General features: G+C 49.8%; 6 protein-coding genes across 6 annotated transcripts; 1 reads left to right on the top strand and 5 right to left on the bottom strand.

Moving 5' to 3' along the window:
• Window positions 1-581: 581 nt before the first annotated feature.
• On the bottom strand, window positions 582-1,597 carry CGGC5_v013009 (uncharacterized protein; the record flags this gene model as incomplete). The annotated part of the gene is made up of 2 exons (XM_032036395.1): window positions 582-1,261; window positions 1,324-1,597. 2 exons carry the CDS (start codon window positions 1,595-1,597, stop codon window positions 582-584), a joined length of 954 nt encoding a protein of 317 aa, XP_031884435.1.
• A 1,834-nt stretch (window positions 1,598-3,431) lies between these two features.
• On the bottom strand, window positions 3,432-4,292 carry pcaD (3-oxoadipate enol-lactonase 1; the record flags this gene model as incomplete). The annotated part of the gene is made up of 1 exon (XM_032036397.1): window positions 3,432-4,292. One exon carries the CDS (start codon window positions 4,290-4,292, stop codon window positions 3,432-3,434), a length of 861 nt encoding a protein of 286 aa, XP_031884522.1.
• Window positions 4,293-7,249: 2,957 nt separating this feature from the next.
• On the bottom strand, window positions 7,250-7,789 carry CIH1-0 (Intracellular hyphae protein 1; the record flags this gene model as incomplete). Its single annotated transcript, XM_032036398.1, has 2 exons — window positions 7,250-7,675; window positions 7,730-7,789. 2 exons carry the CDS (start codon window positions 7,787-7,789, stop codon window positions 7,250-7,252), a joined length of 486 nt encoding a protein of 161 aa, XP_031884395.1.
• Window positions 7,790-9,489: 1,700 nt separating this feature from the next.
• Window positions 9,490-10,140, top strand: tdiE-2 (putative methyltransferase tdiE; the record flags this gene model as incomplete). The annotated part of the gene is made up of 3 exons (XM_032036399.2): window positions 9,490-9,539; window positions 9,599-10,018; window positions 10,086-10,140. 3 exons carry the CDS (start codon window positions 9,490-9,492, stop codon window positions 10,138-10,140), a joined length of 525 nt encoding a protein of 174 aa, XP_031884396.2.
• Window positions 10,141-10,345: 205 nt separating this feature from the next.
• On the bottom strand, window positions 10,346-11,899 carry GIT1-0 (Glycerophosphoinositol permease 1; the record flags this gene model as incomplete). Its single annotated transcript, XM_066152784.1, has 2 exons — window positions 10,346-11,663; window positions 11,718-11,899. The coding sequence occupies 2 exons, from the start codon at window positions 11,897-11,899 to the stop codon at window positions 10,346-10,348; spliced, it is 1,500 nt and encodes a 499-aa protein (XP_066007845.1).
• Window positions 11,900-12,883: 984 nt separating this feature from the next.
• On the bottom strand, window positions 12,884-14,983 carry ACX1 (Peroxisomal acyl-coenzyme A oxidase 1; the record flags this gene model as incomplete). The annotated part of the gene is made up of 1 exon (XM_032036403.1): window positions 12,884-14,983. The coding sequence occupies one exon, from the start codon at window positions 14,981-14,983 to the stop codon at window positions 12,884-12,886; it is 2,100 nt and encodes a 699-aa protein (XP_031884493.1).
• Between the last annotated feature and the right edge of the window lie 62 nt (window positions 14,984-15,045).

Below are 15,045 nucleotides of genomic sequence, written 5' to 3'. Positions count from 1 at the left end.
AGAGATTGAATGTCTGCTATGACATAGGCAGTTTGTTACGCGTCAAGCTCCTGCTCCACTTGTTTGCCTCGAGCCTCGTCGACGTCGCAGAACGCTACTTTGGCGCCATTCTCTGTGAACAAGTAAGTGATACTACTCTTCTGATAAAGAAAGGCTGCTTACCATGAGCGAGAGTCACAATGGCTCGGCCAATGCCGGCAGCACCACCAGTGACGAGAATCACCTTGTTCTGGAGTTTGTCAAACTCCCCGTCGTTGATGATATAAGTGGTCATTCTGTGCGTAATTCAGAGCTTTGCGTGCAAACTTGATGAAATGGGTACGTGAACATTGAGTAATGGCCAACCGAATCGCCCGTGCCTCAGTCGTTTTAACAATTTTCTCCCTGCCTTTCAGTACCTACCAGGGTCTTCTGTTACTCCACATACGACCACATCCAGATGATCTCACTTTGTGGGGAGCCTCCTTCCGCGATAAACATGTGATCAACCACAGCTTTGGGTGATTTGGGCAGGAATCAACATCTTTTGTTTCTTCTATTTGGCTCGAATTGCATTTTAACAGTCCAAACGCGGATATCTATCATGACTCGATAGTTACATAGGATGGAGTTGGTGTGTCATCTGATAAGTCGGCTGTGGCAGACCAATGCTGATGTTTGAATCTTTGCGTCTCAATATCATCAGCGATGGCGATAGCAAGATCAGGGGCTGAAATCCCCAGGAGCCTTCCATCTAGGGGATTATCACCCTCGGGACCGTCCTTCAGCGGCAGGTTTCCCAGCGTAACGTTGTAGTTGCCTGTGCGTTTACCCGGACGGTATAACGCACTCGGGGAGACATAAGTCCAATTGAAGGAGGTGTTTCCCTCGAAAAACAACAGGCTAGCCCGAGCTGCCTTGATGAATCCGCTTGCTGCATCCTGTTGCGCCTTGATCTTTGCCTCGTATTCACTGATTGTGGCTTTTGCCCTTGAAACGTTCTGTCGGCTCCCACCTCCCGTTTTCAACAAAAGGCGCGCATCTCGGTATGCTCGCAAAGCTGCTCCCAGCGGTCCCAGTCTCTCTTCCATGTAAGTCACATGTGCATGGCTGTCGGATATGCCGCGTCGATATGCCAAGAAGAAATCTTTGCTGTCTGCCACACATATGCCATCTTCATGGGGCACGTGTAGGCTACCAGTACCGCCAACCATTACGAAGTAGTTGGTTTCAGCGCGCTTGACAGCAAGAACAATCTTTCGTATCATCTCTATGAAAGGCACTACCACAGGTAACAAGTCAGTGACTAAGACTGGTACCCGAAAGTTGAACAATGAGACGTACTGTACTGCAGAGCTTGATGACCACCTGTATGCGGCCCGTATTCGCTTACAACAACGTCAAGGTCTTTGATGACCCCGTAGATATCAGCTTCCGTTGCTTGTTCCAAATCGATGTTTCGAGGTTCATAACGTTCATGGCTTCCAAGCTTTTGTGGATTACGGGATATTCCAATGACACGGTGACCACGATTGATGAGCTCGACGCACAAATAGGAGCCTCCAAAACCCGCAGGGCCAATAACACCCACAATCAGCGGTCGACGTTCTTCAGGCATGACGGTGTTGAACTTGTGTTTGAATTATGATTCAGACACAGGTCTTCAAATTTTGTCCGGGGAGTTTCTATTGATAAGGTAGCTCGTAAAGATCTATGTCCATCATATCCATCGTTCATCACGCACCTATTGTTGAACGCGGGGTAAAGGTGGGGGAGTGAATGGTCGCTGTAGAATCTGTTTTGAGATCGAGTGTGGGGCACCCTAGCGCCCTAGATACTCCCGGTTTCGCTAGCTTTGCAGAGGCATTTGATTTTCTAGGCATCTTTTTAAAGACATTGAGCTTCTCTGGAGATTCTTTCATACTCTTGTTAAATCATACAAGCCAACATGGATTGTAACGTAGGGTTTATTGGTAGGTTGTGCTAGCCCAGACTCGACATCCTTTTCGACGTCACTTACGTGAACGCAGGCCTTGGTGCCATAGGATATCCTATGGCCGCATCTGTTCGGCGCAGACTTCCGCATGACTCGATTCTGTACGTTTTTGACGTACAAAAGGCAGCTTGTGCAAGGTTTTGCAACGAATTCGGCAGCCTGGGGCCAGTCAAGATAGCTGAGTCACCACGAGATGTGGCTGCAAGCGCTGAAGTGGTAATATCAATGGTGCCGGGAGGGAGAGAGGTCGAAGATGTCTTTCTACATCCTGGAAACGGTATCAGCGTCGCCCCAAAAAATCCTGGTAGACTCTTGCTCGAGTGCAGTACGATCGATGCAGCCACAGCTCGGAAGTTGGCTGCTCACATTGAAACAACGCAACAAGGCACGTATGTTGATGCCCCAGTTTCAGTAAGCATACTGCTTGGCAGCGGTGCCGTTGCACCCCCAGCATCAAACAATTGAGTTAATGAAAGTTTAGGGGGGCGTTCCTGCCGCAGAAACAGCCACGCTTTCATTCATGATCGGCCATCCTGCACCGCAGCCGGGTGACAAATCAACGGAGAGACTGGAAAGAACAGTCTCGTTGATGGGTGGTCCCCAGAAGTTATTCTGGTGTGGCAGTGTAGGCTCCGGCCTTGTCGCAAAGATCAGCAACAACTATATTTCGTGCTCCGTCCTGTTACTGGTCGCAGAAGCAATGGCGATTGGTGTCAAATCGGGTGTTGACCCAAAGATACTCCAAACAATCATTCACAATTCAACTGGGCAGTCTTTCATGGGAGACAATGTTTGCCCAGTGCCCGGCGTGGTGCCTCACGCACCAAGCAGCAATGATTGGCGGCTGGGGTTCAAAACACAAATGTTTCTGAAAGACCTTTCACTGGGAATAGAAGCAGCCCGACGTCAAGATCTCAAGCCCTCAATGGCAGAAGCCGCTTATGCTGTATTTGAGGAGGCATCAAAGAATCCCCGCTGTATTGTAAGTGATGGCACATGCATGTCTTGACGTTTTATGTTAGGCTAATATGGGGTCATCACAGGATCGTGACGGATCATCTGTATATCTTCACATTACGGGGGAAGACAAGGATTAGAACCACTTTGTCGGGCATTCAGACGTGAGCTCAGCGTGCTGTACACATGTGCGATTCGCAATTAAAGATCCGTTCTCTTAATCCAAACCTACCTAGTACTATGTGTCTTAAATATGTCTCTAAGAAATCCCCTTAACCGATGAATGTCGTTACATTTTAACCTTAGTTCATAGAACCTGCTTCTTCAGTCAATGTAGAGCACCAATCGGGATTCGAAGACATCGACACTGATGCTCGAACTGGTCCGCAGAGGCCTAATGCCACTCATGTTAATGAACATGACTCGTCAAATACCGATTCGGTGACCAGGGGCTTCATGGAGACAGTTCAGATATTAAACTATCTCTGTTTTGTTGAATTTAAATCTCTTTGTTCTCGATATGCTGAAGAAACGTCCGTATTTTAGCAATACAGGCGTCGGCGGCTTCTGCGTATATCTCATGACCCTTGGAATCGATGATGCCAAGCTCTGCCTTGGGCACTGTCGCAGCAAGTTCCTCCATGGACTTTACTGTCACCAAAGCACTGTTCGTGGGTGATAGAATGAGCATCGGAGCGGTGATGCTTCCCAAAAATGGCCGGGCGTCCAATCGACTCAGAAAGTCCGCATAGCTTGCCAGCCCTTCCCCATCACTCGCGGCCACCTTTTCCATCCACCAGGCTAGATACTCAGGGTCATCACTGGCGACTGTCCCATTCGCGGCAGCAAGACGCCTAGCCCATCCTCGGGACCCTAGTTGACGGCAAGCCTCCGGCCAAGACCCTTTGCCAAACGCCAGAAACTCCTGGGCAGATTGCGGCAAGTGAGTGGGAGACGAGCAAACAATGACTGAGAGCACACGCTGAGGGTATTTTGCTGCAAATATCTCGGCAAGCATCCCACTAGTTGATTCTCCAACAAAGTGGACCTTCTCTATGTTCAACTGATCCAAAGTGTCCTTGATCTCTTCCATGATGGTGGCAAGTGAATAGTCGTAGGCGTCATCCTGGCCAGGTTCTGGATAGCTCGACTCTCCATGACCGCGAAGATCTCGCCGGAGTACGTTGTAATGTCGCGATAAAGCCGGCACCCAGTGGTAGAAATGATCAGCCGTGCGAGCGAAGCCATGTTGCAGTAGAATTGTCTCTGCAGGTCGCCAGGGATCAACAAAACTGTCCAGCATGTAGGCTGAGACCTGGCCATTCGGGTGGCGAATGGTCTCGCGTTTGGAGGCCGGCATGTTGATAGGCTGTGGTGTTTTTTGCCTGCTCTGTTTTCACTGATTAAATTGAACACAGTATGTTTCCTCCAGTCAAGACGAAACCAATGTGCAATACTTGTACATAGAAAGCCTTAGAACAGCTAGATACCTTGAATCAACCCAGATCAGTCATTCCCGTCCCTGCTTCTCTCGCCGTCGTGGGTGGAGGTTGTTTGAATGTGGGGTAAAGGCGCACACCGGTAGCAAGAAACGTACTTGGGTACTAGGTATTATTTACCTACCCCACATGGACTTCAGCTTCGTGACATGCAGCATACCAGGTAATCGTGTGTTTGCGGGGAAGGAAGGGCTAAATTTGCGGAGTGCGTGAGCGTGGGAGCCGCCCTCTGGTAGAATATGGGGTAGGTCACATCCTTCCCACACTGGTGACGTAGATCTTCAGGGTGTAACTCTCATCTCAAGTATGGGCAAGCTTCGTAATTAGACGACTAACAGATATCTTTAACTTTGCCTAGAACAAGTTTACCCTTTACGAGAATTTCTTTGACTTTAAACAGTTGCATGCTGAAGAGCTCCTAAAGAATAGACTCACTAACTCAGCAGAGTCTGTTTCCAAAAGCTTGAAGTAATCCATCAGATCACACGAATCCACTTACAAGTCAAAATGTCCGTATTCGACAATCCAATCGCCCATATCATTCTATTATCTTCTGCACTTTTATTAGGTTTTGCATTCGCCCTCCCATCTCTGTTCGAAACCTTTTCCTCTTTGAGGAGATTGCCAGGTCCCTTTCCAGCTCGTATCTCACGGCTATGGTACTTGAAGCAGGTTAGCACAGGAAACTTCCATCAAGTCAATATTGACCTTCACCGGACGTATGGTAAGCCTAAGCTCTTGTTCCAGCAGACTTTTTGGATGAGTGTACTCATAAACTAGGCCCTGTTGTGCGCATAGCGCCAAATCAGTATAGCATCGATGACCCGGCTGTGATCAAAACTATATATGGAATCGGCAAGGGATTTCCAAAGGTAGTACTTCGCTTCGATTCGTTCATTAAATCTCCATCTGTTGACAAGACTCGATCGATTCCCTAGGCAGCATGGTATGAAGCCTCCAGCGCACCCAACCCGCCTTGGTGCGATCTTTTCACGGACCGAAACAGCGCGCGTCACGCTGCTAATCGAAGAATTGTGGCAAACCTCTACTCCGTGACAACTCTCAAAGACATGGAGCCAGAAGTGGAAGACTGCATCAGACAGTTTGTGTCTCGCCTTACACACCTGTCAAAGTCGGGTGGGATTCTTGACTTGCAATTCTGGATGCAATGCTACGCATTTGATGTCATCAGTCAAATCACTGTGGGTTTTCTTATTTCCTGGAGACTGTCTGGAATTGTTTTGACTTTCTTGTTCACATATAGCTTGGAAAACGATTTGGGTTTCTTGATTCTGGGAAGGACAATCTGGGCATGTTCAAGAGCCTTCACGCTTATCTCAAGTACTGCGCGCTTGTTGGTATTGAGCATGAACTTCACCGCCCCCTTTGGTGGCTTATTACCAAACTGCCTGCAGCCGGGTTGATGCACGTTGCGAATTTCACCACTCGCGAACTCGAAAACGGAAGACAGGTTTATGACAGCGAACGGCTCGACAAAAGTGCCGTGCGGAAAGACTTCATGTCAAAATTATTTCGTCTACAAGATGAGAATCCGGACAAATTTCCTTCCAGCGCGATTTTCGCCACTTGCATGACCAACATTGGAGCCGGCTCTGATACTACATCAATCTCCCTTTGCGCTATTTTGTACGACCTCATAACCAACCCAAACGTTCTGGACAAGGTGTGTTATTCTCAGCAAACATTGGTAGAAGTTCAGTTGTGAAGGCCATGCTAAAAGTAGTCTAGTTGCGCCAGGAAATAGATGCCACATTCGCAGAACTTGGGGATCCGGAATTCATCCCATTCAAAGCTGCGCAGGCATTATGCTATCTACAAGCCTGCGTAAAGGAGTCATTGAGGTTACACCCTGCAACCGGGCTTCCTCTAGCGCGTGTCGTCCCAACAGGTGGATCAACTCTCGCTGGAACGCATTTCCCTGAAGGAGTAAGTACAAACAAGTTCCAGGTCATTGAACCATTCGTGTCTGCTAAAATGAGAAACGCAGTCTGTAGTTGGCGTGAACACGTGGGTTTTACATCGAAATAGTAGTATATTTGGACTTGATGCCGACCGATACCGTCCTGAGAGATGGCTGAATGACGACAAAGACACGCTTTCTTTGATGGAAGCTAATTGGATCCCGGTACGTCAACATATGTTTTCGTTACGCCAGTATTTGGGTAGGAGCAGCGCAGCTACTGACCTTCGCTTCCGATAGTTTGGAACAGGCTCCAGAACTTGCATTGGCAAGAATGTTAGCCTGCTCGAGATTAACAAACTGATCCCTGTTTTGGTGAAGAGGTTCAACTTTAGTTGTGTGAATTCCCAGACTGCAAGGCATGAGAACTACTGGCTGGTCAAACAGGTTGGCATTCATTGCAAGGTGTCATCAAGAGCTGCCGAGGATGCGTAGCATACAACAAGGAAGTCTGTAGCAGAATTATCACTCGATGATGACGAATGTCATCGCTCTCTTGCAATCTATGTTTGCACGTGAATAAGTCAGAGAAGGTCTTCCTTTCTGAAGGACGTGGAGCAACAAAGAATGACTGTAGTGAAAGTCTCAAGGTGGCCTTGGAAATAGGCATGCAAGAGAATAAGCAGATTCAGCTCGCCGACGCCGACGCCGACGCGCAACACTACGCTCCTCCATTCTACTCAAGGTATAACACCATGTAAACTTTTGCACAACGTAATGAGAATGACAAGTATCCTATTATTGCCTTTCTATGCATTATTTAAAAGAGACCTCAGGTGGGCATGGAGCATGTGAACTCTTCGCACCCAGCGAAAGGCTTCAAGGTAGTTAAGGCATTTAGCAAACAGGGACCTTGATGACCTGGCCGACCTGGAGGCTCTCAGCAGCGACACCGGGGTTGGCGCCAGTAAGGGAGTCAGTGGTGATGCCAAGGCTCTGAGCAACGACGAAGAATGTGTCGCCAGACTTGATGGTGTAGGTAGCCGGTCCGCCTGTAACGCAGGTAGCCTCCCCAGTGGGGGTGATGCAGGAGGTGTTGTCGGGGTTGCAAACGTCGACGGGGACCAAAAGGACCTGACCAGCAAAGATGACGTTGGGGTTCGCAAGCTTGTTCTGCCACGCAATGTCGCAGATACCAGAGTTGTAACGCTGCGCGATGGTGGTCAAGGTCTGTCCGGCCTTGACAGTGGTCTTGTGGAAGTTGCCAATCTTGCCGCAAGTGGCAGAGGGAGTCGCGGTGGCGGCAGCGGTAGGAGTGGCTGCCTATGAGCTGGTTAGTTGCTTCTTTTGGATACAAAGAAGAGTGACATGACGCACAGGAAGAGCAACGACAGCGCTGGCAGCAGCGGCAAGGACAGTGAAGATGGAGAACTGCATTTTGGCGAAAGTTGTTGATTAATTATGTAGTAATTAAGAGGCAGGAAGTATTGAAATGAGTGGATAGATCTAGCAGATCAAAGTTTGGGAATAGTTGTTGGAGGTTTGTGGAAAGAACGACGAAGTTGGTTGGAGAGCCGAACGAAAGAGGGCGTCCGCAGTGATGGATGCGAACGCTGCAAATAAATAAGCCATCAACGAGGAGCTGGAACTCGAACCACCTCTGGGGAAACTCCGATGATCCCGCGCTGTCTCGCGAGTCTGCGACGCCGGAAATGGCTTCATCAATTTAGGTTCATTTGCGTTCGCCGATATCCGTATTCACCAGTGTTGGAAATGAGCTCACCTCTTTCTAGTGGGGTTTCTTTTCAGTTGCTGACCATGATAAACCTTAGCATGTCGAATTGACTTTCGAGCTGGGTTGTCCTTTTGGGTTGGAGGCCAGCATCCCTGTCGACGAGTCGTGTCAACGCACTCTGTGTGCAGAGTCATGCAGAATTTGAGAATTTCATTTGTCCACCAATCTCACCCTGGACCTGGTTTCACCAGCTGTCTTTCTCCCGCCTTGAGCCCAGCCTTACTCTGTCTTTGCAATCATATCATGAACGTGAGTCTGAGTCCCGCGCGCCAAGCGATTAAGTGAGGTTATGGTCGTCTCCGTTTGCGCTAGCCGAACCTCACCATTACCACATCATCAGAGGCAATTGGTCTTAACAGGAGTAAGATCTACCTCAGGAAGCTTATCAACGATACTGAGGACCAGCGGAATGAATGGGTGCAAATCCCGCACTGACTGGGAGCAGAGAGCCCTGACAATTGGTCACGACACTTCAGCGTGACTCGTACGCCGCGAAAGAAACTTCCGAGTCCACTCCACACGTGCCAAATGATTGGGACTCTGCTGATATCCCAACATAGATAGTCAACTGGCTTGAATATTGGACAGTAGCGAGACTCTGAAAGGCAAGGCAGTGAGATCTTATCTTTTACAGGTGCCGATGAATGAGCTGGTAACTTGAATACGTTAAAAAAGTGTGCTTTGTGTCGATTGCATAATGGACTTGTCGAAAACTATAACATAGCTCTGGTCAAGCTTGTTTTCTCAATGGCAATCGGAGTTCGCTTCAAGAAGACAGATTGCTGTAGGCAAAGTCTTGAAATGCCGGTGCAACAAGATCTCGGTGAGCCCGGTCTTGGTCCGCATGGCTGGTTCTCGGCCGAGACCGTGTTGGCCCACCTGCACGGGTGGGTTTTTCTTTGCTAGACAGCTTCCATTGAAGACGCGTCTAACTACTGACCGAGTGTCAAATGAGTTGATTCTTGCAGTTGATACGCCGGTAGGAATAATGAATTCTCTTCATCTTAATCTCACTACTTATTCATCGATCCCGGGAGTCAATCATCTGCGGAAATCCCAGCCTAGTATTTCATTTCAACTACCCACCGCTCATTGTTAACAGATAAAGACTCGACTATCTTACCGCGTACTAGCAATGTAAAAAGTGCGGTCTTCTGAATGGGGATTCCCGTAACTAAAAAGTGATGCGCAGAACTGAAACTTATAGCTTGCTCAAGTGCCACACGCAACAAGCAGTACTCAGTGAAACATCACCCACGCCTTCAAAAGGGTCCAAGAGATCGATGATGTTGAGAGCTCTTGGGTTGGTGTTGCAAAGTATGATTACATCTTCTGTCGGTATATGGTCGTCGCTATCGCAGACTGGCCTAAACTCATCCAGAATACTTACCAGTACGTCTTGATTCCTCGTTTGAATGCACAGGCCATGTTCTTTCTGATACTATGTTTAGTCATTTGAACCCTGGTGGCTGGGTCGAATTTCAGGAAATGGGTGATTTGTACTACTCAGAGGACAACACGTACACCGAGGAATTCGCTGTCTTCAAGTGGAACAGAAAGTACCTCACGGCATTCGACTCTATGGGACGTACTGCGCGCCCTGGTAGTCAGGTTGAGAGTTGCCTGCGTAGCACAGTGTTCGATAATGTCGAGTCTCAGAAGTTCAAGGCCCCGAGTGGGCAGTGGGCCAAGGATCCGCAACTCAGAGATGTGGGTATGATTTGTCTCAGTCAGCTGCTCGTCGGTCTCGAAGGCTTTACTCTTAAGCTCTTTTGTGGGTTCTTGGGTAAGACTCAGGAGGAGGTGCTTGTCATGCTCAGCCATGTGCGCAAAGAGTTGAAGTCGGGGGCAGCTCACATCTTGGTCAACCAGTAAGTTGTTGCTCTTCTTGCAGTAACTACATATGATTGTAAAAGTCGGGACTGACCATGGCTCTAGGCACGTCCTTTATGCACAAAAGCCATCGATGGAGGCGAAAGATACTATTGCCTGATGTTTGGGGGTTGGCCGCGGTGGTTCGTGGGCTAAGACTTCAATTTTGCCATCTACAAGTGCTGTTGTTGGCTGTATTCAAGGTTCCATGCAGCTCAATCAGGTCGTTCTCTCGGGCAGTTGATTTTCTTGCTGGGCTTTTCTGCCCAAATTTTCCCGACTCACCCTTCCGCGAATCCAACTTTCTCATGTGATGCTTTCGTCTCTTATGTCTTCTTGGCACTGCCCTCGTGTGCGACTCTAACCTCAGGCTCGTCTCCAACCACGCCTGGAGTGTCCTTTTCTCCCACTTCACCGTCCCAGCCCTGGCTGAGTAGATACGCGTGGAACCTGGCGTCCTCTTCTGAGAGATCGTCACCTTTGAGGTTCGGAACGAAGAAGTAAGTCACCAGAACGCCAACAACTCCACATATGGCAGCGATGATGAATGTCCAGCGCTTTCCAAGACTAGCTTGGATTGGTGTGAAAGCCTGTGTTCCGATCGCTGCACCAGCCTTGCCCACTGCAGCAGAGAGACCGTAGCAGGTTCCGCGAACTGCGGTTGCATAGGACTCTGAAGAAAGCAACCCAAGCATATCACCCGGTCCCATGTTGCCAGAACTTTGCATAAGGCCGTAGAAAACTACGAAAAGAGGTAGAATCTTGGTGATTTGGTCGTATGCCACCCCAATTATCAGGCCAAATACAAGATAGCCAGAGAATCCCAGCATCATGACGTTCTTGCGGCCGATTCGATCGCATAAGTATGCACCCAGAAGAACACCGGGCAGACCTATAGCGCCGAGAAGGAGTTGGTACTCTGCAGTAGACTTGATGCTGGAGTCTTTGACGACAGATGAGATAATGACACCGGAGAAAACGCCGTTTGGGAAGGTGACAAAGTCGTATAAAAACCATGCACCAGCGGTTCCTATGAGGCGCTTCCAATAGTATCGAATTACCAATCTGTATGGCACATGACGTTTGATTGCTCCGCGGCGGTATAATTTGGAGTTCAGCATTTTCAGTCGAAAGTAGAATACTGTCAAAGGCAGAGCGCATCCGATTCCGAAACATACGCGCCAGATCGTCGATAGGTGTTGAGGACCAGCAGCGGCAGAGAATACAATGAGAAAGATGCTGACTGCCAAAGGCCCGCCAAATGACAGCGGCAAGTTCGTGACGAGGATGAAAATCGGGCCCCTGTTCTTCAGAGAGTGTTCGTTCGCGGCTTCTGACGCAGATGTTGAAGAGGCGGGATACTCTCCACCAGCACCGAAGCCTATGATGCCACGAGCGACAGTCATCATCCAAAACATGCCATCAATGGTGACTCCACTGGCCGCAGTTGCCAGAATCGAGCCCAAAACAATCAAGGCGGTCGTCAAAACGATGGCGAACTTGCGCCCAAGGTAGTCGCAGGTGAGGCCAATAGTAACCTGGCCGATGATTTCGCCGATGAGAAGAGAGTTGGAAACCCGAGTGCTGACTACGGACGTGTACTGTTGAGGATATTCCGCCTTGAGTACGACGTTTGTCATAGTCCTATGGAGTTCAGTCAACAAATCAAGCAGTCTTTTCATCCGCATGAAAGCTTACATCAGGTTGTTCTGGTACCCATCGCTAATCAAAGCAAAGCCGGCACAGGCAATAGTGAAAATGTCACTCCATGACTGCTTTCTAGCAGAAACAAGTTCCGCCGGTGGCTGGCCGTCCGTATCGCTGGCAGCTGCAACAACGTCGGGGACGAGTTGCTTCGTAGGATCATTCGTTGCAGACATTTTGATAGATGGTTGGAAAGCAGAATTCAACATTCAACCTCAATGGCGGGGTGAGGTTTTCCGTCTTATATGATTACCTAGGCTGTGGAGGTGGGCACACGACAGAGGACCAAAAGGGAAGATACGAACTGAGCCCAATATCTTGAGATGTGACCCTCCAGCCCTGGTGATGCGATTCTTCCCTTTTGATTGGTCTCATTTTTCCTGTCGGACTCCTGCCGATGCGTTGCAGTCAATGTCAGTGATGCTCCAACGGGTTCATTGTTGTAGTGGATCTTTGAAATGTCACACGTGGAGAGTCTCCGCGACTCTAATTCGAGACATTCTTGTTCAGGGCCCGCTTCGACGCGCAAACCGTGACGGGAACTACTGCATAGTAATTCCAGCGTGGGGTCACATTCGAAGCCGACTTCCGGGCAGGCCTCAGGAAGCCAAGACGAAACAAGCATTATTCCACGTGCTGCCATTCACTAACCCCACTTTGAAAAGATGCGATTCCTTCGGCACGTTATTGCCGGTCGACTCTCCAGCTAGAATCTCGGGTTGATTACGTCTCGTTGAAGTCAAGCTTACTTCTGCTGAAGAAATCGTTTGGTGTTTCGAGCCAAACTGAGAATTGCAACTACTTTTGCTTTGAGCCCCTTCGAATGGCTGTCTTATGTTTTCTGTCCAGTAGATTTGCACTACCAAACCCAGTGTGGAAGTAGGTTGATCACGCTCTGTGGCCACTGTTTGTTGCGTTTTTAATGTGATCCGTACACATAACTTGAACGAGAACTTTAATGACACCATACCATATAATATGAACTGGAAGCAGAGAAATTGTGCACCATTTGCGGCGAATTGTCAATGACCAGTCAAAGCTTCTTCAATGTTATTTCAGTATACGAAACCCCAGCGCCGAGCGAAACCAACTGTCTACCACTCTCTACCAAAATGAACTCTAGTTCTAAACGACCGTCTGTCTATAAACCTGTACCATAATTACAACTTGCTTCTCAGGTTCTTTCTCTCGTCCTTCTTGAACAGCACCTTGCTGTTCGGGTAAGGATCAAAGGTGACGCTGTTCAACGGGTTATCCTCGCTGGCCCGTTTGAACATGTCCTCGTAAACCTTTCCATCAAATCTGCCAAGACTGCTGTCAAGTACCCAATCGTCGAACTTCCACGCGTCGACCAACCGCACGGCATGAGGTCTGATCTCCTCAAGCAAGGTCATTACAGCCTTGGTTCTCGCAAGGGTGATCTGGCGGACGGTCACAGCCGCCGAGCTGTAGAACTCACTCGCCTCACGCTCGAGGGTTGTCAGGGCATACAATCTGAACAGCTTGTGCAGAAGCCCAACGGTATCCTTGTCCAGCTGATCGGTAGTAGACTTGTCGTTAAGCGCCTGGTGAAAGTTCTTAACCACCATGTACTGAGCGTGTGCGGTGCTAAGGCGCCAGAAGTCAACGAGCAAACTGTTCCAGGATTGCTTGTCCTCATCTCTGTGGCGAAGAGCCTCGAAAGTGAGGAACGAGACACGCCAGGCAAATGCTGAGACCAGGTCCTCGTCAGAGCCTAGCACGTCGAAAGCCGCACCGATGTCGCGGCGGCGCAGGAACTCGGTAAGGATTCTTGTGGTATCGTTGTTTCCAGCCTTACCCTTGAGTACCGCACGTGCTGACTTCAGCAAGTAACGAGACACTTGCTGCGTGAGCATGTAGTTGTCGCCCTCCCAGGTCAGTGTTGGGAGATAGTCAGCGTACCAGCTGCCGATGCCGCTGAAAGATGAGTAGCCGTGACCGCCACAGGCACGACGGCAGACTTCGAGGCCCTCGCCCGCAACGGTTGAGCCATATGCCTTCAGGGCACAAGATGTGGCATGCAGGTCGGCGAGCAAATCCGTTCCGGGGTTCAGCTCTTCAGGGCCCGGGTTGCGGGTAGAATCGCTGAGCTTGCCGGCATCGGCCTTCATGCGCTTCTGGTTTTCGTTGTACAAGTTGATCATACCGCGACCGGTGAAGTGCAGCGCGAATGTCGCGGCGAGAAGTGGCAGCAGTCGGATCTGTACCATGGTGTAGTTGAGGACCTGGTTCTCACCAGGTTCGTTCGCAGGTGCGTCTCGGTCTTGGAATTGCCGGCGAACAGCACAGTAGCGGGTGGCAATGGTAACGCCTTTAGCCAGAACGGAGCCTGCTTGGAGGACGATGTTCGAGCGCACCCAAGTGAGAGTGCCATAAACCAGAGATGGGTTCGCGGGCCTACTGTACTTGCTTGTCTGCGGGTCGACGGACGAGAAGCGGGCAAGCATGTGGTTGTGTGGGATCTTGACGTTGTTCAGCAACAGAAATCCGTTATCCATTGTGTTGTAGCCAAACTTGGGGCCGATATCGCCGACGTGCACATTCGGTAGAGGCTCGTGGCTGTTCTTGTCCCTAATAGGAACAACGAATGGGTGAGGGCCGAGGGCTTTGCCGTTGATGATTAACTGAGCCATAACCACGGCGTGGGTAGCCATCTTTCCGAGAGAGCCAATCCACCATTTGGAGGCTGTCAGGTGGGGGGAATGCATGACAAAGGTCTTGTCGGCAGGGTCCCACGTTGCCGTTGTCTCCAAGCCGCGGACGTTGGAGCCATGGCCGAGCTCGGTTTGAGCATAGCATCCGATGATCTCGTAGTTTTCGGCAGGCTCGAGGAAAATCTTGTGCTGCTCCGGAGTACCCTGCTCGCGGAGGGTAACGAGGAACATGCTGGCGTGCAGGCCATAAGGCGTGGGCTCGCTGATGAGCTCATTGGCAACCTGGTACTCGTCGCGGGACCAGTTGTGCTGCTTGTTCAATTGGAAGAGCCTCTTGCCTCTTGCCAGCGACGCCTCAATGCGGCTCTCGCGGCCTCGGAAGTAGTTTTGCGTCTTGTCAAAAACGGGATCGGCCTTGAGGATGTTCAGTATCCTCTCGTTGCGCTCGAGAGCCTCGTTGGTGAACATGAAAGTGGCGAGCTGGTCGACATTGAGGTTGGACTTTGCCCTCTCCTGAGCCAGGAGCTCTGTGCCCTGGGGCCCAGAGGGCTGGAGCTTCTTGACCCAATCCGGGGTATTCGGCATGGTGATTGAGTGATTGCGGAGGCTGTGGAGTGTGGGATGAAGACTGCAGGAACTGTCTGGGG

This window comes from Colletotrichum fructicola, assembly GCF_000319635.2.
Source record: "Colletotrichum fructicola Nara gc5 chromosome Unknown KSG_Nara_v1_contig07, whole genome shotgun sequence".
Taxonomy (NCBI): Eukaryota; Fungi; Ascomycota; class Sordariomycetes; order Glomerellales; family Glomerellaceae; genus Colletotrichum; species Colletotrichum fructicola.
This window is presented reverse-complemented; position numbering and strand designations above follow the sequence as displayed.